Here is a 22,419-nt window from a genome sequence, read left to right on the forward strand (position 1 = left end):
TTGATGGGCACATGGTGGTGATGCAGGTCCAAGATCTCACTCATCTAAGGAAATGGTGAACAACATAGACTGATGAACAAGAACAGACCCAGAGACAAGGAGCCATGGGTCATACGGTTGGACCTCAGAGGGAGGGTGAGTATAAAAGAGAGAGATCAACCAAAGGTCTTATGTGCATACATATGAGCTTAACCAGTGGTTAAGAACAATAGGGGGGTGGGCATGAGTGGGGAGGTCTGAAGGATGGGAATGGGGGATTGAGGACAAATATGTGATACCTTAATCAATAAAGAAATTTTTTAAAAATTAATGAGGAAAAAAACCCGTAGACGTTGACCCAGAAACCAGTTTCAGACAAGACAGACCACTCTCCAAGGATCGGGTGAGGCCTCTGGCTGTGATCAGATGTGACATCAGGCCATGTCCCTCTCCTTACACCGCCCGCCCGGTCGGAGGTGAGGGAGGGAGAGCTGAGCGCCTTCTCACAAACCAGTCCATCTGAGAGCCCCTTGTCGGGCAAGTGCTGGGCCTCACTCACCACATCCTGTGCATCTATCTGCCTGGCCTGCTGGGCTCTGCCTCCACCCCGCTGCTCACCGTCCACCCGCCCGCCTGGTAGACTCTGCTATGCGGTCTACACTCCCTGCCCTGCTCTGCCTCGGTGAGTTCCTACAGGGACAGGATGTGGGGTCCAGGTCCAGGTGGGGGGCACCCCGGCCATAGTTCCTATCTTCTTCCAGGACTGTACCTGAGTCTGAGGGTCGGCACCCAGAACCGTGAGTCCTCCCTTCAAAACCCTTGAGGGTTTAGGCTGGGCGTAGCGTCCGTGGTTCAGAGGGCAGACGCTGGCCCAGAAATGGGTTTCGGGTGGTGCTAACCACCATTTCCACTTGAGAACAGCGGGAGGGCTGGCCAGCAGCTGGGTAGGAATTGGGGGGTGGGGGTGCGGGGGGTCAAGGGGCTTTCTCTGGAGTCCCTGCAGCCTCTGATTCCCTTCCAGAGATCCTCTCCAAGCCGCTCATCTGGGCCAACCCCAGTTTCATGGTTCCAAACGGGGCATCGGTGTCCATCTGGTGCCAGGGGACTCACGGGGCTGTGGATTACCAGCTGCACTTTAATGGACTCCCCTTCACCTTGGCGAAACGGGAGCCCCCCAGGCTGGGGAACAAAGTCAAGTTCTCCATCCGGCCCATGACCTCCAACACTGCAGGGCAGTACACATGCTTCTATCAAACTGGGGGGCTCTTGTCAGAGTCTAGTGATCCTCTGGACCTGGTGATAACAGGTACTTGTTCCCTGCTCTAGCCGAAGAGCCTGAGTCCTGGGGAGCATCATCATTTATTAGTATATCTCTCTCTCTTTAATATATTTTTTATTGGTTTCAGAGAGGAAGGGAGAGGGAGAGGAAGACCTAGGAACATCAACGATGAGAGAGAATCATGGATCGGTTGCTTCCTGCACTTCTCCTGGGGATCGAGCCCGAAACCAGGGCCTATGCCCTAACCAGGAGTCAAACCATGACCTGCTGGTCCACAGGTGGACACTCAACCACTGAGCCACCCCAGCCAGGCTATTCTTCTCTTTTAGTCTCTTCCAAACCTCACTCAGACACCGTTTGCCTTGGGGGAGGGTGTTTGGTCACTTCCTACAGGGATTGTCTGTTTGAGAGTTATCTCTGCATCCTAAGATCAGATTTGTCTTAGGTCAAGTTCAGGTTCTTCCGGTAAGAGACCCTGAGATGGATGCTTGTGAGCAAAGAAGGATAACTGGGGTTGGGGGGGCAGGTGGACCTCAGAAAACAGCCCCTGTGATGGATGAGAGACACAGACCGGGCAGATGAGGTGAGACTGGGAGACTTACTATAAACCCGGCCATGCCTATGCAGCACTCTAGCCCTGAGAGGGCCCTTCAGACTGGTCTCAAATGAAGCTAGGAGCCCCCCCTCCCGCCCCCAGCATCAGCCAGTGATTGGATGAGAACCCTTCCCAGGGAGGTTCCACTAGGTACCCTTGCTCTTACTGCACTTGGACTCTTGCCCAAGACAGACCTGGAGTCAGAGTCAGGATGCATAAGTCAATACGGTAGCCTGTGAGGAGGAAATGGCGGCCTGACAAAGTGGGACAGGGTAAAAAGTTGATGGGAGGAAGGGAGGGTAATCTTGGGGTCCCTTCGGTTGAGAAGTGTTCTCAAACATAGGCCAATGTGGACTTGCCTGGGGTGCTCATTGAACACAGACACTTCAATACCGCCGTGTTCATGGAAGCACTGTCCACAGTCGCCAAAGGGTAGAAGCAACCTAAGTGTCCATAGACAAAGGAAGGGGTAAACAAGATGTAGTGTGGCTCGGTGGATAGAGCATCGGCCCGTGGACTGAAGGGTCCCAGATTTGATTCCGGTCAAGGGCACACGCCGGGGTTGCAGGCTCAATCCCCAGTAGGAGAAGTACAAGAGGCAGCTGGTCAGTGATTCTCTCTCATCATTGGTGTTTCTGTCTCCCTCTCCCTCTCACTTCCTCTCTGAAATCAATAAAAAAAATATTTAAAAAAAAAAAAAGGTGTGGTCCATCCACACAAGGACATATTGTCCAGACTTACAACGGAAGGACCTTCTGGCATGTGCTACGATGGGGGTAAACGCTATGTGAAATAAGTCCATCACACAAGGACAAGTACTGTCTGATTCAGCTCCTCTGAGGTCCCTGGAATAGTCACATTCACGGAGACAGGAAGTAGAATAGAGGTGGAGGGAGTGTCAGGGGCCTCAGGGGAGGGGAAAGAGGAAGTTGTTGGTTATGGGGCCAGAGTTTCAGTTTTGCAAGATGAAAGTCCTGTGGATAGAAGGGGGTGATGGTGGCACGGCAGGCAATGCGAATGTGCTTAATGCCACCACACTGTGTTCTTCAAAGTGATCGAGATGGCCTGGCTGGGTAGCTTGGGGTGCTGGAGCATCCTTCCATACACCAAAAAGGTTGTGGGTTTGATTCCCGGTCAAGGCATGCACAGTAGACAGCCAATTTCTCTCTCTCTCTCCCTCTCTCTCTCTCTCCCCTTCTCTCTTCTTTATCCTCTCTCCTCCTTCTCCATTCCTCTCTAAAGTAAATGAACATATCCTCAGGTGAGGATTTTTTTTAAGTGGTTAAGAGGGCCCTAACCGGTTTGCCTCAGTAGATAGAGCATCAGTCTGCTGACCAAAGGGTCCCAGGTTCAATTCCGGTCAAGGGCACGTACCTCAGTTGCAGGCTCCTCACTGGCCCAGGCCCTGATCTGAGCGTATGCAGGAGGCAACCAATGGATGTGTTTCTCTCACATCGATGTTTCTCTCTGTCTTTCCCTCTCTCTTCCACTATCCCTAAAAATCCATGGGAAACTATCCCTCGACTAGGTGAGGATTATTTAAAAAATAATAATAATAAAATTTTTTAGAGTAGAGACAAGGGAAGGGATGGGTGGGAAGTTTGGGAGGCAGGGTAAAGATGCCCTCTACCTTCCAACCCCTTTCTCCCACAGGAATGTATGACACGCCCACCCTCTCCCTTCACCCGGGGCCCCCTGTGCTCCTGGGAGAGAACGTGACCTTCTCCTGCCACCTGGAGACGGCAACAACCACGTTCTTCCTGCACAAGGAGGGGCTGGCCAGCCGCCCATGGCGCAGAGTCGGCAACACTCGGGCAGAGTTCTCCATGGGCCCCATGACCCCTGCCCACAAGGGGACGTACAGGTGTTTCGGTTCTTACAACGAGCACATCTGGTCTTTCCCCAGTGAGCCCGTGACGCTCCTGGTCACAGGTGAGGATGACCCCGGTGTCTCCCCAGGGCCTCTCTGGGACCCCAAGGGACCCCCATGCGATGAGGGCCAATTGGGATGATGGAGAGAGAGAGATAGGTTGTACCTCTCAGCGATGCCTCATCCACCTCCATTTCCTTGAGGCCCTGTTGACTGTTGGTGAGGAAGGCTATCAGATGAGTAGGCATAGATAATAGTGGGGTGACAAAGGAAACCCAAAACCCTCACGTTTTCTTTCTTCTTGTCTCCATTATCAGGAGATGTGGCAGTCACTGACCTTCCATCCCCAGGACAGCCCTCTTCCCCAGGTGAGTAACAGGTGCTTCTAAACGTGGGGAGGAGCCAACACCCATTTGGCTCAGTGGATAGAGCGTCGGACTGCAGACTGAAGGGTCCCAGGTTCAATTCCAGTGAAGGGCATGTACCTTGGTTGCAGGCACATCTCCCATAGGAGCTGTGCAGGAGGCAGCTGATCGATATTTCTCTCTCATCGATGTTTCTGACTCTCTATCCCTCTCCCTTCCTCTCTGTAAAAAATCAATGAAATATATTTTTAAAAAATAAATAAATAATAAATGTGGGGAGGGGCTCGGAGCCTCCCAGTGCCATCACCTACAGCTTTGTAGGTCAACCACACAGATGCCCTTGATTCCAGTGGAAGGGCACGGACAATGAGTCGGTCACAGCCCACTCGTCCATCAGACAGCTCCTTGCGCAGGAAATGGTGGGATGGGAGGAGACAAAGCAGAAACCTTGTCACTAAGGTGATGTGGGAGGCAGGTCGCAGTAGTACATGGGGTTGTCTCAGCTGACCTCACAGAGACGGAGGCCTCTGAGCAAAAACTGTGACTGTCTGGAGAAAGAAGGTTCCAGGGAGATGGCCAGTTTGCTCAGTGATTCGAGGATAGGCCTTCAGACTGAAGAAGGGCCAGGGGCTCAATTCCCAGTCAAGGGCATGTACCTCGGTTGCAGGCTCGATCCCCGGCCCCAAGTGGGGTGTGTGCAAGATGCAACCAATCAATGTGTCTCTCTCACATTGATGTTTCTCTCTCTCTCTTTCTCTCTCTCTCTCTCTCTCTCTCTCTCTCTCTCTCTCTCTCTCTCTCTGTCTGTCTCTCTCCCCCTCCAACCTTCCACTCTCTCTAATAACCAATGGGAAGAATATCCTTGGGTGAGGATAAAAAAACAAAAGTTTAAAAAATAATTTTTTTAAAGGAGGCCAGTGGGACTGGAAGTCATGTCCATTGGGGATGGGTTGAGGCTGGGGCAGCTCATGTAGGACCTTGAGGAGGTGGCAAGCCTGACTTTTCCTGTGTGTGAGGAAGAAGAGATGATACTGATTGACTCGCTGAGGAAACAGGCTCAGCGAAAAGACAGGCCTGGCATGAAGAGAGCCCTAGAGCTGAACTCTTCCTCGTGTTCTTCTGCCTTTTGACTCTTCCATACCACCTGCCAGATGAAGCCGCTGAGGCCTGGAGGGAAGGGCAAGGACCCTGAACAGCCCTGGGAAGCCATGGGGTGTGTCCAAGGGGAGGAGAGAGGCCCACACCATCTCCTTGGCTCCCTTATCCACGTTCCCTATCTCCTGCAGATAATGGGGAACCCCACTCGGCAACCACAAGGAAGGGACTCCAAAAAGGTAAGCGAACAGCTGGGGATGCAGACTCTAGAGCAAGCATGTCAAACTCAAAGGCTACCACGGGCCATGGATGTGGCTGGGGGAAAAAAAAAAAAAGCTTCTTTTTCATAGAAATGTAGGCTAATGTCGATAGAGACGTGCTGAAGACAAAGGGCTGAAATGCACTAGTGGCCAGATTATTATGATCTCTGAACACAAAATAATCTTGCCACTCCATATATATATATATATATATATATATATATATATATATATATATATATATATATATTAGAGGTCTAGTGCATGAATTTGTGCATGGGTGGGGTCAGGCTAACCTGGCCAGGGGGAGGGGATATGGGCAGTTGGCTGGCCTGCCTGCTGGCCAAACTCCTGGTCAGAGGACAATTAGCATATTAGCCTTTTATTCTATAGGATTCACACTGAGTGGCCAGATAATTATGTGTTCAGAGGTCATCATAATCTGGCCACTCAGTGTAAATGAGTCATTGTTAACACAAAACAGTAGAGCATTTTAATAAAAATTAGTATTTTTTTCTTGAACATGAACTTACCAGACACTGCATAACTGCACACATTAACAAGTGCCACACAAATAAACCTATTGTTCTCCAAAAGCAAAATATTTCCTGTTGCACACACCCAACAAGTCAGTTCAAGACATTGGCTGCTAAAATATTCGCTGCTGGTGTTAGTGGAGAGAAATGGTGCGCCTCCATGTAAGGCGAGGAAGGGAAATGAAGGCAACACAATGATACAAGTCATCAATCACTAGTGAATGTTGTAGTTCATATTTTATTTAATATATTTTATTAATTTTTTTACAGAGAGAAAGAGAGAGGGACAGAGAGTTAGAAACATCAATGAGAGAGAATCATCGATCAGCTGCCTCCTGCACACCTCCTACTGGGGATGTGCCCGCAACGAAGGTACATGCCCTTGACCAGAATCGAACCTGGGATCTTTCAGTCCGCAAGCCAACACTCTATCCACTGAGCCAAACCGATTTCGGCTGTAGTTCCTTGTTAATAATCATGCATAACAGGATATTGTAAAAAGTAAGTTATGAGATTTTTATTAAAACGTTTCGTACATGCCATTATATTGTCTGGGCCACAAAAATATTCGTTGTGGGCCACAAGTTTGACATGCTTGGTACTCTAGACAGTGTTGCCCAAACTTTTGACATATATGTGCCCCTTCTATAATTTTTGTAACGCTGAGTACCCCTCGTACTCATGAGAACATAGAATTAGGCGCAGCTAAGCACGGTGCATTGCATATCCCCACCAAACTCCGGTGCAACAAGTACCCCCACCAAACTCTTCCCTTACCCCTGGGGGTATGCGTACCACACTTTGGGAAACACTGGTCTAGGAGGAAGGAGCTGGCATGGGAAGGAGTAGGGCCTGGGAAAGAGGCCGGATGAGATGCTACCGACCCGTTCCTGCCTGTGAACACCCTCCTTCCGACCCCAGATCTGGCCTCCTGGGATCACACGGCAGAGAACCTCTTCCGGATGGGCCTGGGCCTCCTGGTCCTGGTGGCCCTTGTGTGCCTCCTGACCCACCGCTGGCTTCTGAGGAAGAAGAAGACGACAAGGGGACTCAACATGGCCTCGAGTCAGGAACGCAGGAGAAGGTTCAGAAGGCAAGGAGCCCCGGACGAATGACAGAGAAATGCGGCGGCTGTAAGTGAAGCTGAACGTTGACCTTGACCTTGAGCTGGGCGACCTCTGTGTGGGAAGCAAACCCGGGGGGAAACTGATGAGCCAAGGCAGGAGGAAGGATGAAGAGGCTAATTGTCTCATGCAGGCAGACCCCCTGTCTCTTGTAGGTTCTGAGTGTATTGTTGTTGTTGTTGTTGTTGAATGTATTGGGATGACATTAGTTAATAAAATGGCATGGGTTCCAGGGGTACAATTCCATCGTACATTGCATCGTGTGTTCACCGCCCTAAGTCAAGTCTCCTTCATCACAACTTGTCCCTCCTTTACCCTTGCCTAGCTTCCCCCACCCCATCCCCTTTCCCTCTCCCACCCTCCCCTCTGACAGCTGTCAGTTTGTCCTCTATCAATTAGTCTATGGACTGTTGTTTGGCTGTTTAAGAGGGGGGAAAAAAATACAACATCTGCCATGGCCAGGGGAGGCTTCGTTGGTTGGAGTGTCTTCACATACACTAAACGGTTGCAGGTTCAGCCCTGGCTGGTGTGGCTTAGTGGATAAAGGATCAGCCTGTGGACTGAAGGATCCCAGGTTCGATTCTTGTCACGGGCACATGACTGGGTTTGCGGGCTTGATCCCCAGTAGGGGACGTGCAGGAGGAAGCCAGTCAATGATTCTCTCTCTCATTGATGTTTTCTCTCTCTCTCTCTCCCTCTCCCTTCTCTCTGAGAGCAATAAAAATATAGTTTATATAAATATATTCAATGAATGAAAATAAGGAACATTAGCAAGTGTTTTTATGTCAAGCATTTCCCATTTTCTGTAACTGCTTTAAGGACTTGATGATGTTCCAATAAGGTATTTTTATGTAAGGAAAAGTAGGCGAGGTATTTTTTTACAGGAAATGCAAGTGATAAATGCAAGGAGGACTTTTTTTTTTTTTTTTTTTTTGCAGAACTCTTCATTTAAATAATAATAGTAATAATTTTTTATTTTTTTAACAGTGGGGAGGGGAGAGAGATATGGGGGAGATAAGAGATCAACCAAAAGACTTGTATCATGCATATAATTATAATGGACGCAAAACTCTGGGGAGGCAGAGCCTGTATGGGAGTGGAGCGGGGGGGGGGGGGGGGGGTTGGTAAGATATGTACACATATAATACCTTAATAAAAAATGAAAAAATAAAACTGTGAAGAAAAAAAACAACAATTGTCAGAGTTGTCAAAATACACTCTGAAGTATATTCACTATGCCTGTAGCGCGTGTCTTGTAGACTCTAACTGCTACTTGCTAAATCATTTATACTGTTCCTGATATTTAAAAAGAGTCATCCTATATAATAAAAGAGAAACATGTTAAAAAAAAAAAAAAGCAGAAGAAGAAGAAGAAGAAGAAGAAGAAGAAGAAGAAGAAGAAGAAGAAGAAGAAAAAGTTAAAGCTTCAGAACGTCGAGTCAATTCTGCAGGAAAACGTCCATCTCCCTGGTGTTACGGGTCTCTGGGTGTGGAGCCCGACTCCCCTGAGAAAGGACCCACACCCTCAGTGGGCTGTGCCCCTTCATGTCACTCCTCAACCACTGGAAACTGGTTTCTCACCCCTACTTCCTCTGCAGCTGTTTTCATGACAAACACTAATGGGTTTCCTAGAACTCGCCCTGGACACGTGGCCACATCGGACCTTTTATCTCTGCCTACGACCACTTCCTCCTCGCTTCTCACTGCCTTTCTCTGCTCATTCTGCGGCCACTCCTGCACCATCCCATTCCCAGCCTCCCCAACGACAGAGCTTTGGGGTTCGCTGGCAGCCCCCACACACACTTTCTCTGGACCCACTTCTGGGTTGATCTCATTGAAGCCCAGGGTTTCACTTTTCCCAAGATGAATGGCCTGATCTGTTCCTCTGTACCCTGATTTTATTCTATTTTCATTTCCTGCCAGACCTTCAGGTTATTTTTATCAGCTTTTCTTTCCCCCCAACTAATCTGAATGCATCGTCTTTCCACCTACAAAGGTGTCCCTCTCACTTGTAAGAATCCCCACCCTGTTTTCAGTCACTTTGCTCTGTTCTCTGTACCTATACTTGAGCTTCCAGTGCCTATTAGAAAAATGTGTCACCCAAATCAGCATGGAACGGAACAGTTTATCATTTATGGGTTTGTTTGTTTATTTACTTATTTACTTATTTACTTATTTACTTGTTTATTTTAATCCTCCTTCGAAGGTATTTTTTCATGGATTTTTAGGGAGAGTGGAAGTGAAAGGGAAAGACAGAGACAAACACTGATGTGAGAGAAACACATTTTTTTCTTTATTGATTAAGATATTACGCACGTGTTCTTATCCCCCTTTGCCCTCCCACCCCCACCCCACTCATCCCCTCACCCCCCTGGCTTCTGCGTCCCTTGATTATGCTTATATGCACCCTGAATGCTCCCAATCTTGTCTGGCTTCCTCTCTTTAGAAGACCACCCATCCTCTTGAATTAGCACCCCACCTTTACGACCTCCCTTAACTTTCATAGCTCCTAAATGCCCATACCTCAAAACACAGTCACACGAGAGGGGTTAGTGCTTCAACATGTGCATTTGGGGCTGGGGGGGGGGGAGACACACAGTTCACTCCACAGCAGTGACCTTCCTGAGCATTGTATGATGTCAAGCTGCACCCCCTGCCCTCCAGCCAGCAGATCCGGGGGGGCAAACACCCACCCCTCCAACTGTGACAGCCAAAAGTATCTCTGGAATTCCAAGGGTCTCCTTGGGGACAAAAATCACCCCCCAGATAACAGCTGGCTTAGAAGGATATAGACAGGGGAATGGGAGAAGGCATATATGGTGGGAGGGGCCTGCATGGGATCTGGTGAGGAGGCGGTGCCTGTGCTGAGAAGGGGTGGTGTGAGACAAGGCTGCCTGTGATAGCCAGGACATCCACTGCCGCAGAGAGCAGCAAGGGCAGAGCCTGCGGTGGGTGCGCCCTCAGCTGGAGCAGAGGGAGCTGGGAGAGCCCTTGTGAGAGGTGAGTGGAGAGGTCAGCAGGGCCGGGCAGAGAACTTTTTAAAAATGCCTCAGTCTGTTTCTCTCTCTTCCAGCTGTGCCTTGCCTCTTTTTACAGACACGAGCCCTAATGCACAGTTCTCTGGGAATAGAGGTATCTCGCTCTGAGCTGAGTTTGGAGAATCGCCCTGGACTTGCAAGCCTGCCTTCGCCCACACTGAGTGGCCCCAGGTAGTTCTTCGTTTCTGGCAAAGGGTCGGCTAAGCCAGGGTTTCCGAGCCTGAGCATTGCGGAAATGTGGGACCAGATCATTCTTTGCTGTCGGGGTGAGGGGGCTGTACTGTGCATGGTGGGGTGTCTAGCAGCATCTCTGGCATCCACCCAGCAGGAGCCAGGACCATCTCCTCCCCGAGTTGTGACAACCAAAAGTGTCCCCAGATAGTGAGCTGGGAGAGGGGGAGACCGGCATTGCCCTCCGCTGAGAAACACTGGGCTAGAGAGAGGTCCAGGCGGCGAGCCTGGGTCCCAGCACGGTACTAGGCATACTCTAGCCCAGTGGTCGGCAAACTCATTAGTCAACAGAGCCAAGTATCAACAGTACGACGACTAAATTTCTTTTGAGAGCTAAATTTTTTTTTTAACTTAAACTTCTTCTAATGCCACTTCTTCAAAATAGACTCGCCCAGGCCGTGGTATTTTGTGGGAGAGCCACACGTGAGAGCCGCAGTTTGCCCACCACTGCTCTAGCCAGACCCTAAGGACTGTGTTAGGATGGGAGGTTGAGCAGTAGATCTACTGGTTCCCTCCTTGGTCTATGATGGAATGTTCCACCTCTGCCTCCCCCATCCCCTGGTTGTCTATGATGGGATCTTCCATCTTTGTCTCTCCCCTTGGCCTGTAATGGAATGTCCCACCTCTGTCCCCACTGTGGTCTATGATGGAATGTCCCACCTCTGCCCTCCCCCACCCCCGTGGTCTATAGTGGAATGTCCCACCTCTGCCTCTCTCCCCCTCCCCGACCCTGTGGTCAGCATTGTGAATACACCAAATGCCACCGAACTGTACACTTTATAATGATTAAAACAGTAAACTTGATGTGTTTTGCCTCTCTCCCTCTCTCAACATTGCCAAGAATCCCTTATAGCAGTGTTTTTCAACCTTTTTTGGGCAAAGGCACACTTGTTTCATGAAAAAAATCACGAGGCACACCACCATTAGAAAATGTTAAAAAATTTAACTCTGTGTCTATATTGACTATATATAAAGTAATTCTCTTGAATAGGAATCAAATAAACACAAAGAGAGTATTTTATAATTACTTTATTATGAAATATTAAGTAAACAAAATAGTGAAAAATTATAAAATTCTTGTCTTGTCTGCACCTACGGCACACCAGGCAACATCTCGCGGCACACTAGTGTGCCGCGGAACAGCGGTTGAAAAACGCTGCCTTATAGGGCAAAACTGTCCTCACTTGACAACCACAGTGATTTAAGCCCGCCTACTTCCATACTTGAGTTAAGAAAGGATTCTGTGTCGATTTGGGGCCTTTATCTTCCACTTGGGTCATTCTTTCTCAGCTCACCAAGGTGATGTTTAACCCACAAAATGTGGCAGGAAGGAAAAATGTGAAAGGTTAAGAGGTGAGGAAAGAAATGAGAGACAGAAAGACAAATACCATACGCTTTCACTTACATGAGGAATCTAAGGAACAAACTAAACCAGCCAACAAAGTGGAAACAGACTCATAGACACAGAGAACAGACCGAAAAACAAGGGAAGAAAAATCAAGCATCATCAGCATCATAATATTTTTTCCTAGACTACCTATGCCAAGCGTCAAGTTTATGCTAAGTTAGCTCTGGGGCATATTGTTAAATGCAGGTTCACCCCAACCCATGTGGCTCAGTGGGTTGGAACTTCGTCCTGTGCACTGAAAGGTTGTGGGTTTGATTCCGGTCAGGGCACATACCCGGTTTCCTGTTCAATTCCCCAATCAGCAAGGTTGTGGAAGGCAACAGATTGATGTTTCTCTCACTCATTGGTTTCTCTCTCTCATCTATTTTCCTTCCCCTTCTCTTAAAATATATAAGCATGTCCTCTGGTGAAGATCTTTAAAAAAATTAAAAGTTGCCCTCAGTGGTGTGGCTCCGTTGGTTGGGCACCAAAGGGTTGCCGGTTCCATTCCCCACCAGGACACATGCCCAGGTTGTGGGCTCCACTTCCATCAGGGGGCGTGCAAGAGGCAACTAATCTATATTTCACTCTCCCATGGATGTTTCTCTCCTCTTCTTCCTCTCTATAAAGCTGTAAAAGCCCAGGACCAAATCAAAGAGGGTTAGACCTGCATTACCACCATTTGCCCACCATCCAGAACTGAAATACCATGGCTGACATGTACACATAAGGAACTGTTTGACATTGAAATTGGGTCTCAAAAGAACTGGTGGCCCAGAAAGGAGCTCACTACAGACTGATTCATATGCCTTTCAGCATAACGATTATTGCTTGTCTCATTTTTGATTCTTGTAAGTGTATTTCCAGTAGACATGATCTCACTCATCTAGGGGAAATGGTGAACAGCATAGACGGCTGAACAAGAACAGACCCAGAGAGAAGGAGCCATGGGTCAGACTGTTGGACCTCAGAGGGAAGATGGGGATAAAAGGGAGAGATCAACCAAAGGACTTATATGCATACATATGAGCCTAACCAGTGGTCGAAGACAATAGGGGGTGGGGGCATAAGTGGGGGGGGGGGGGATTGGAATGGGGGGTTGAGAACAAATATGTGATACCATAATCAATAAAGAAATTAATTTTAAAAAATAAAGCTGTAAAAGATCAAATAAAACAAAGGCAATTTCAAACACTGTTCTTTGCCTTTTATTATCCCGAATCCTTGTGGAAAAGAAAAAAAACAACACAGACATTTGACATCCAGTGAGTAGGTGACTCCTGCAGAACTTAACTATACACTGCAGAGCAGAGAGTGGAGAGCGTCCACTCCCTTGTCCACTGTGACCCAGTAATTAACATTGACCGTCTGGTCCCCGCCAGAGAGACTAGTAGATAGCCGGGAAGTTATCTCGGGGCATAAAGAAAAGCGATTCGCAGCAGAAGGAGCTGGCCGCTCGGGCAGCCTTGCAGTCGATATTCAGCTTGGGGTTGCAGTCTCTCACTTCCTTTAGCAGCTTCTGGGTCTGGGCACTGGACTCGTCGGCCCTCAGCCGGAGTCTCTTCAAAGGGCTGGACCTCTGCTTCAGGGCCTCGAAGAGCACGGTGATCCCACTTGGCCCCATGGCGTTCTGGCCCAGGTCCAGGACCTCCAGCCTCTGGTTGCTGGCCAGGGCAGATGCCAGGTCTTGCCAGCAGAAGGACGGGAGGGAGCAGCCACAGAGCCTGTTGAGGAAGGAAAACCGGTGCCAGTCACTCTCGTGGAAACAAATCCTTAAGGGGACCCTGCCGGGAGCCAGCCACACTCGGGCCTGCAGGGGACCTGGTAGTGAAATTGGGCGAGTTGTTTTCTTCATAGAGCTTATTTTAGGGACATAGGCCAGTAGTCGGCAAACTCATTAGTCCACAGAGCCAACTATCAACAGCACAACGATTGAACTTTCTTTGGAGAGCCAACTTTTGAAACTTAAACTTCTTCTAACGCCACTTCTTCAACATAGACTCACCCAGGCTGTGGTATTTTGTGGAAGAGCCACACTCAAGGGGCCCAAGAGCAGCATGTGGCTCTCGAGCCACAGTTTGCCGACCATGGACATAGGCCATCAGGACATGCTGTTTTTTTATCTTTATTGTTGAGAGTATTACAGAGGTCCCCTTCCTTGCCCCTCTCCCCCACCTTACTCTTTGCCTTAAAGACCATATGAACAAGTTGTTGGGATAAGTCAGCCAGAGTGAAGGATTAGGTAGGTTGGTAGTGGTCAGTGAATTCTGTTGTTAATTCTCTCCCAGGGATATTTTTTCCCATTTATTTTTAAAGACTGGAAGGGAGGGAAGAAGGGGAAGAGAGAGAGAGGTGTGTGAGAGTCACATTGATTGATTGCCTCTCACACACACCTGACTGTGGCCAGGGATCGAACCTGCAGCCCAGGTACGTGGCGTTGGCCAGGGATTGCACTCACAACACTTTGGTCCATCGGTCAACGTTCTCACCACTGAACTACGAACCAGGGCAGTCAGTGAATTCTTCCATGGGAAAATGATACAAGAAAAAAAAAATCTGCCAAAACTGGTTTGGCTCAGTGGATAGAGCGTTGGCCAGCGGACTGAGGGGTCCCAGGTTCGATTCCAGTCAAGGGCATGTACCTTGGTTGCAGGCACATCCCCAATAGGGGGTATGCAGGAGGCAGCTGATCAATGTTTCTGACTCTCTGTCCCCCTCTTTTCCTCTCTGTAAAAAAAAATCAATTATATATATATATATATATATATATATATATATATATATTTTTTTTTTTTTTTAATCTGAAGGACAGTGTAGCTGAGATACTAAGCTGCCCCTCAGAGCTAACCAGAAGTGGTATGGGCAACCTTAAAACCCATTTGCACCTACAGCCACTCTTTAGGCCCCAAGTGCCTTTGTAACCACCCACTGACCAGCATTCACTGTCTGTTGGCATTTGTGCCCAACACTGGGCCAGGAGTGGTTCTATCACAGTCTCTGTCTCTGTCTCTCTCTCCCTCTCTCTCTCTCTCTCTCTCTCCCCAAACTATCTCCAAGAGGGATAACTAGTTCCAAAACACCTGGAGCAGGAGCAGAAGGACCTACCCCAGGCATTTGAGGTTGCAACCTGGCTTCTTCAACGCCTCACAGAGAAACCACAATCCAGTCGCGATGGGGTTGAGACTCAGGTCCAAGAGGGACAGGCTGGAGTCTCCTTGGAGAAAGTCGGAGATGTGTTTGCAGCCCCTTCTGGTTATGCTGCACTGGCACAGCCTACAGAAAAGATGGTCGGAAGAAGAGGGGACTGGAGCCAATGACTTCCTGTTAGGTGTGTGCATGACAGACAAATAGAATGATGGTTATAGACACAGACACACACGCGCGCGCACACACACAATCAGCGGGGACTTACACCAGGGCCTGTAGCTGACATTCCGGGTAGCTCAAACCCTCGCACAGAAGTCTCACCCCACTGTCTCCAAGGTCGTTCCTGGCCAAGCACAGGTGTGTCAGCCTCGGGTTGACAATCAAGGTGGAGGCGAGCTCCTTGCAGCAGACTTCCGTCAGGTGACAGTTTTCCAGCCTGCAGAAGCACCACAGCCTCGGTCAGGCGGGGAGAACATTCTCAAAATACAACCTTCTTTGGGGAGATCTCTTCTGCATCACTCCCCCTGACCCCAACCCTCTCTTATATTGAGCCATGAGGGACCAGAAAGGAGAGAAAGGGCAAGCAAAAATGTCGGATTCATCCACCTGGGACCAGGCACGGAAACGAGGTATCCCCTCGCACCTGTCAGAATGGCGACCATCAATACACCAGGTGTTGCCTACATCAGTAGGGTGTCCAGAAAATAGGGGTGTTCCCATTGCTCTCCTTGATGTGGTCCCAGATCTAAACACAAAGGTGCCCCGTGGACCCTGACTGGTGTGGCTCAGTGGATAGAGGGTCAGCCTGCGGACTCAAGAGTCCCGGGTTTGATTCCGGTCAAGGGCATGTACCTTGGTTGTGGACACAACCCCAGTAGGAGGTGTGCAGGAGGCAGCTGATGGATGTTTCTCTCTCATCGATGTTTCTAACTCTCTCTTCCTCTCTGTAAAAAAATAAAATGGCCGAAACCGGTTTGGCTCAGTGGATAGAGCATCGGCCAGCGGACTGAAAGGTCCCAGTTTCGATTCTGGTCAAGGGCATGTACTTTGGTTGTGGGCACATCCCCAATAGGGGGTGTGCAGGAAGCAGCTGATGGATGTTTCTCTCTCATCAATGTTTCTAACTCTCTATCCCTCTCTCTTCCTCTCTGTTAAAAAAAAAAAATCAATAAAATATATATATTTTTTAAATCAATAAAATGTACTAAAAAACAAAAAAAAAAAAAAAACAAGATGCCCCGTGGGAGAAGAGGAGACACTTACGACAACCACTGCAGGAAGCAATTGGGGTGCCTCAGGCTCCCACACAGCAACTTGACACCCTCGTCCCCGAGCTTGCTGGCTGTGAGGTCCAGAGATTGCAGGGACTGGTTGACTTCGAGGGCCAAGGAGAAGTCATTCAACTGCTGAGTGAAGTCGAAACAAGACCCCAGCCTGTGGGACACAGCGGGGAAAGTCATTCTCCTGGGAGGACGGAGACCCTACAGGCTTACGCTGCCCACAAAGACTGTATCCCGGATGCTCATCTCTTTCTCCTTCAACATGGAGCCAACCCTGGCCTGAAGGACTGGAGAAAGTGGATCTCGTTGGCTTTTCTTCAAATATCCTCATAGCCCCTCAATCACTGTCCAGCCTCCTCTCAAGTCTGGAATACAATTCTGTGTAAAGTTTCACCAACTTGACCCTTTTTTGTTTGTTTGTTTGTTTGTTTGTTTTGCATCTTCTTTTTTTTAATATGATCATCACATTCGCCTGGAGTGATGCCACAGAAGTCTGCATGTTTCCCATGCATCTCGGGGAAATGATGAGCAACATAAACTAATGAACAAAAACAGGCCCGGTGACAGGGAAGCATCGATCAGACTGTCAAACCTCAGAGGGAGGGTAAGGGGAGGGTGGGGATAAAAGGAAGAGATAAACCAAAGGACTTGTGTGCATGCATATGAGCCTAACCAATGGTCATGGACAATAGTGGGGAGGGAGCAGATGTGGGGAGGGGGTTGGGATGGGAATAGGGGGTAAGGACAAACATGTGATCCCTTAATCAATAAAGAAATTTTTTAAAATAAAAATAAATAATTAAAGAAGTCAAACCTCAGAGGGAAGGTAGGGGAGGGTGGGGGTAAGGGGGAGAGATCAACCAAAGGACTTGTGTGCGTGCATATGAGCCTAGCCAGTGGTCATGAACAACAGGGGGTTGGTGACATACATGGTGAGGGGTTTGGAATGGGAATGGGGGGATGAGGCCAATTATGTGATACCATAATCAATAAATCAATTTTAAAGAAAAAAGAAAGAAAATTATCCGAAACCGGTTTGGCTCAGTGGATAGAGCATTGTTCAATTCCGGTCAGGGGCATGTACATTGGCTGTGGGCACATCCCCAGCAGGGGGTGTGCAGGAGGCAGCTGGTCGATGTTTCTCTCTCATCAGTGTTTCTAGCTTTCTATCCTTTGCCCTTCCTCTCTGTAAAAAATCAATAAAATATATATATTTTTAAAGAAAAAATAAAAATAAAGTAAAATAAATAAATAAAAGAAGAAGTAGTCTGCGTGTTTCTTTGCATTGGAGGCTCATTACTCAATGCACTATACGGGCTGGGGAGAGTGTAGAGGCCAGAACCCCGCCCTGGTGTGGTGTGATAACCAATCAGAATTGTGCTCTGTTCCTGAGAGTGACTTGAGAAATACCCGAGATGCTGCAGGCCCCGCCCTGTACCTGAGATACTGCAGCTTGCACTTCCGGTGCCTCAGGGCCTCGCACAGCAGCAGCAACAGCATGTGGTCGCAGTGGATGCTGCCCTCCAGGACCAGGTGTGTCAGGGTCTCCTTGCCCACCAGCGCCAGACAGAAGTCCCGATAGGCGTTCACCGGATGGACGTTCTTAATCCTGGGGGACACAGAAAGGAGGGGGTCCCCTCTTGGCTGCTGAAAACGGTTAGTGCTCTGAACCCTGAGTGAGATGGGACGTCACATACGTCAAGATGGGAAAGGGGAAGATGGGCCCTGCACACCGAAGGGTCACGGGTTCGATTCCCATCCCCGTAGGGGAGTGTTTGGGAGGCAACCAATGGATGTGTCTCTCTTACATCAATGTTTCTCTCTGTCTCCCTCTCCCCCGCCCCTCCACTCTTTCTAAAATAAAATAAAATAAATCAATGGGAAAATATCCTCAGGTGAGGATTAAGCACATACACTCACACACTCACACACAAGGACGGCCATTGCAAGGTGAGCTGAGCTTCTACTTACACCACCTTCTGGAGGGCACAGGTGACACGGGTTATCTGCTCACACAGGATCCTCACAGAGGAGTGGCTCAGGAAGCTCTGACTCACTTCCAGAATCGTCAGGTCCTTGTTGGAACTCAGCACAGAGCACAGCTCCGTCCAGCAGCAAAGAGCGAGATGGTCTTGCTGGGACCTGGCAGGAATGAGGAAGGAGAGCGCCTGTTACCAGTATAGCCCTGGCCCAGTAGCTAGGTTGGTTAGAGCATCGCCGGGATACACCAAGGCTGCAGGCTCCATCCCCGGTCTGGGCAGAGTGTGGAGGAAGGATGGGAGGGAGAAACAGGGGACATCTGTAATCACGTCACAAATCAAAATTAAACTTTAGCCCTGGGCCGTGTGGCTCAGTGGATGGAACGTGGGCCTGTGCACTGAAGGGTCCCCGGTTCAATCCCAGTCAAGGGCACATGCCTGGGTTGTGGGCTCGGTCTCCAGTGGAGGGCATTGGGAGCAGCCGGTGATCACTCTCAATGATCACTCTCATCATTGATGTTTCTATCTCTCTCTCTCTCTCCTTCTCTCTTCCTCTCTCCAAAATCAATAAAATATATATTTTTTAAAATATTAAACTTTAGCTAAAACCTGTTTAGCTCAGTAGATAGAGCATCAGCCTGCGGACTCAAGGGTCCCAGGTTCGATTCTGGTCAAGGGTATGCACCTTGGTTTCAGGCACATCCCCAATAGGGAGTATGCAGAAGGCAACTGATGGATGTTTCTCTCTCATTGATGTTTCTAACTCTCTCTCTCCCTTCCTCTTGTAAAAAAAAGTCAATAAAATATATATTTTAAAAAAATATTAAACTTTAAAGAAAGAAACAAATCCATCCGGCGTGGCTCGGGGGTTGAGCATCACTCTATGAACCAAGAAGTCAGGGTTGGATTCCCGGACAGAGAACACGCCCGGCTGCAGGCTCCATCCCCACTAGCGGGCGTGCAGGAGGCAACAGATCCATGATTCTCTCATTCATGTCTCTCTCTCTCTCTCTCTCTCCCTCTCCCTTCCTCTCTGAAATCTGTAAAAATATTTTTAAAATAAAATGAAACCACTAGTGAAGTCCTTACCGCTCCGCCCACGTGCCCAGCTCCTGGAACCTGTCCTTCTCCGCGAAGATGCCCTTCTCCACCTGCAGCGAGAGCCTGCACAGGGCCCGGCTGTGCCCGAGGCAGAAGGCCGCGTGCACCAGGTCCCGCTCGCTCTGCAGGTGCAGGGCCAGCTCCGTGACGGGCGCCAGCGCCTCCCGCACCAGCGCCCCGTCCTGGGACTCGAACAGGCAGCGCAGCAGCTCCCGGGTGTCCGCCCTGGAGGAGGAGGGCCAGTCCCCTGCGGCGGAGCGCGCAGCCCGCAGCAGCTCTTGCCTCACCTCCCGGCACACGCGGCAGCCGAAGGCGGCCTCCAGCTCCTGGGCGCGCTCCTCGTTGGCCAGGCCGAACAGGAAGCGGCCCACGCGGGCCAGGCTGGGGTTCCGCAGCCGCTCCTCCTTGGAGAGCAGCGCGCGCACGTCCCCGATGCCCTGCTCTGCGCAGCCACAGCCGCAGCCGCCCGCGCCCCCGGGGGCCCCCGCGCCGCCGTCCAGCAGGTAGAACAGGGCGGCCAGGAACTGCTGGACGCTGAGGTGCAGGAAGGCGTAGCAGCCCTCGCAGTCCGAATCCGCCTGCAGCACCTTGCCTTCCAGGAAAGGGCGCAGGTCTGCCTCGCTGACACCCAGCTGCCCGAGATCTTGGCCATCGAACAGGGACTTGTGCGCCCAGATGCCCTGGGCAGCCAGGAGGCTCAGGGCATGGAGCGCAGTGGGGAGGCGCGGGGCGGGGGCTGCCAGGTGGGGGCACTGGCCGCACAGGAAGCGCAGGAACAGCGAGGTGGGGGTCCGGCAGGTGGAGGCCGGGTCCTCCCCCTTGTCCAGCTGCCCCTTCAGGCAGGTGCACGCGACCCAGCACACGGCGGGCGCCGCGCCCATGCGGAACAGCGCCGGGCTGGCCTTCATGCCCTGGAAGGCGCGCAGGGCCTGGTCCTGCTGCTCAAAGTGCTCCAGGAAGTAGCCCCTGCGCTCCGCCTCCTGGAACCCCTCCACCTGGACCAGCAGCGGCTGGTCCAGCAGGAGCCGCAGCTCGCCCAGGGCCTCGGGGCGCGTGGTGACCAGCAGCGTGGCCTTGGGCAGCAGCTTCCTCTTCAGCAAGCTGCCCAGCAGGACGGGCACGGGCTTGGGCTCCTTCCAGTCGCCGCAGATGTCATGGATGAGGGAGCCCGAGGGGACTCGGAGCTCGTCGAAGCCGTCGACGACCACCAGGACCTCCTGGCCCTGGGCGAGGACCTGAGGGCCGGCCTCCTGTGCGTCTGGACGCCTCTTGGCCAGGAGCTCCGCGAAGGTGCAGGTGCAGGCGCCCTGGCGGCCCAGCTCCTTGCAGCTGAGGTAGAAGGCGGAGTGGAATGTCTCCGGGAGGTGGTCCTGGGCCCAGTCCAGCATCCACTTCTTGGCCAGCGTGGTTTTGCCCACGCCCGCCGCGCCCTGCAGCACCACGGTCAGAAGCCTGCGCTGGGAGGACGTTTTGAGACTGGGGAGCCCTGTGAACTTCTGGCCGCCCTCGATGACTTTATAGTGCAAGTCGTCACCAACTCCATTCCAGAGCGTGTGCTTCCAGATAGAGCAGAATTTCTCCATCGCGTGGCTCGGTCGCTCTCTCCTTTCCACCTGGAATGAGGGGCAATGGGGGAAAGTTGGCAGTCACTCTACGTAACCGGAACATACACTTTGTCAAGGACCAGAGACGAGGAATACCAGGAAGGAATAAAGTGTCTCGTACTGTACCAAATACTGATTGTATAACACAGTCTTTAAGACAATATTTGCCTACCTGGCTTCTCTCTTTTTATTTTTAATATTTTTTTTATGATTTCAGACCCCACCTATGCATGAATGCATAGGTGGGGTCTGGCCAGCCTAGCCAGGGGGAGGCGACATGGGCAGTTGGCCAACCTACATTGAGTGGCCAGATTATTATTCGTTCAGAGATTATAATAATCCGGCCTGCCTGCTGGTAGAACTCCTGGTGGAGGGGATAACTTGCATATTAGCCTTTTATTACATAGGATATGCACTGAGTGGCCAAATTATTATGCGTTTAGAGATCATCATCATCTGGCCACTCGGTGTATTTTTATTCAACATATTTAATATTTAATATTAAAATGCGCATGCTAAAATTTAAAATCAAAACAGAACAAAAACCATCAAGTCACACACTCAGCAAGACCTCCGTCTCCTCAGATGGAAAAGTCACGGATACACGGGCACCCCAGAACCCCAAAGACCCGCTTGAGTGTCCATGTCATGGATGAGTTTGTCCTTTTTCCATGCTGTCTGGGAGCAGGGTGCATTTGGTTTTGTGAGGAAGAAACTTAAAAGGGAGACGGGGCGTGCATTACGCTGAGCAAAACAAGCCAGGCAGAGAAAGACAAACGTCACAGATCTCACATATAGGCGGGAGCCTAATGAACAAAATAAACTGATGAGTAAAACAGAACCAACCAGAGGCATGGATGCATGGAACAGACGGACAGATCTCAGAGGGAGGAGGGTGGGGTGGGAAGAGATTAAACTAGGAATTTATATATCCATATGCATAGCCCATGGACACAGACAATAGGGTGGTGAAGGAGTGGGGCAATGGGGGGAATGGGGAACATTTAGTATCAACAATAAAAAATTTAAAATAATTTTTTTTAAAAAAGCAACCAACAGGCGTTAATTACTGGTAAGCAAACTCCACATTTTTTTTTTTTTTTTTTGCAGGTTTTACTGGTTTTTCCACTAAAGCCCTTTGCCTTCCAGGAGCCAATCTCCAGGGCATTGAGTCAAATTGGTATTTCCATCAGCCTCCTTGTCCTCGTGTAACAAGTTATCTATTATCACTGTAACTAATCCTATAGTTCTATGCTAATATCTATTTTTACAGAATGAAAAAAGTGGGGGGGAACACAGCACCTCGACCACGTTTTTCCGATTCCGATAGAAGGAAGTGATTTCGGGAAGGTGGTGGGTCAGGAAGTTAGACGCCAGGCTCGTGTGGGCCGGACACACAGGTGCAGCAGTAAAGACTTGGAGGTGAGAACAGCTGCTCATAGGAACCCCATTGGGAGAGTGAGAAATTAGGTCTGGCTGTGAGAGCCAGGAGCAGACCAACCAGAGGGGAGAATGAGGTCTGGTGGAATTTATTTAGTTAATCCTCATC

General features: G+C 49.9%; 2 protein-coding genes across 2 annotated transcripts; one reads left to right on the forward strand and one right to left on the reverse strand.

Moving 5' to 3' along the window:
* Positions 1–385: 385 nt before the first annotated feature.
* On the forward strand, positions 386–8,036 carry LOC311633624 (natural cytotoxicity triggering receptor 1-like). Its single transcript, XM_084906568.1, is given in 8 exon segments — positions 386–661; positions 741–776; positions 1,001–1,285; positions 3,507–3,785; positions 4,041–4,091; positions 5,375–5,422; positions 6,901–7,068; positions 7,071–8,036. Coding segments are annotated over 8 exon segments (951 nt in total). The 5' UTR covers positions 386–627; the 3' UTR covers positions 7,121–8,036.
* A 5,110-nt stretch (positions 8,037–13,146) lies between these two features.
* Positions 13,147–20,849, reverse strand: LOC311633927 (NACHT, LRR and PYD domains-containing protein 7-like; the record flags this gene model as incomplete). The annotated part of the gene is made up of 7 exons (XM_084906934.1): positions 13,147–13,483; positions 14,865–15,032; positions 15,172–15,342; positions 16,170–16,340; positions 17,625–17,795; positions 18,158–18,328; positions 19,255–20,849. The coding sequence occupies 7 exons, from the start codon at positions 20,847–20,849 to the stop codon at positions 13,147–13,149; spliced, it is 2,784 nt and encodes a 927-aa protein (XP_084763060.1).
* Positions 20,850–22,419: the final 1,570 nt, after the last annotated feature.

This window comes from Pipistrellus hanaki, assembly GCF_964339955.1.
Source record: "Pipistrellus hanaki genome assembly, chromosome: 15".
In the NCBI taxonomy this organism is placed as follows: Eukaryota; Metazoa; Chordata; class Mammalia; order Chiroptera; family Vespertilionidae; genus Pipistrellus; species Pipistrellus hanaki.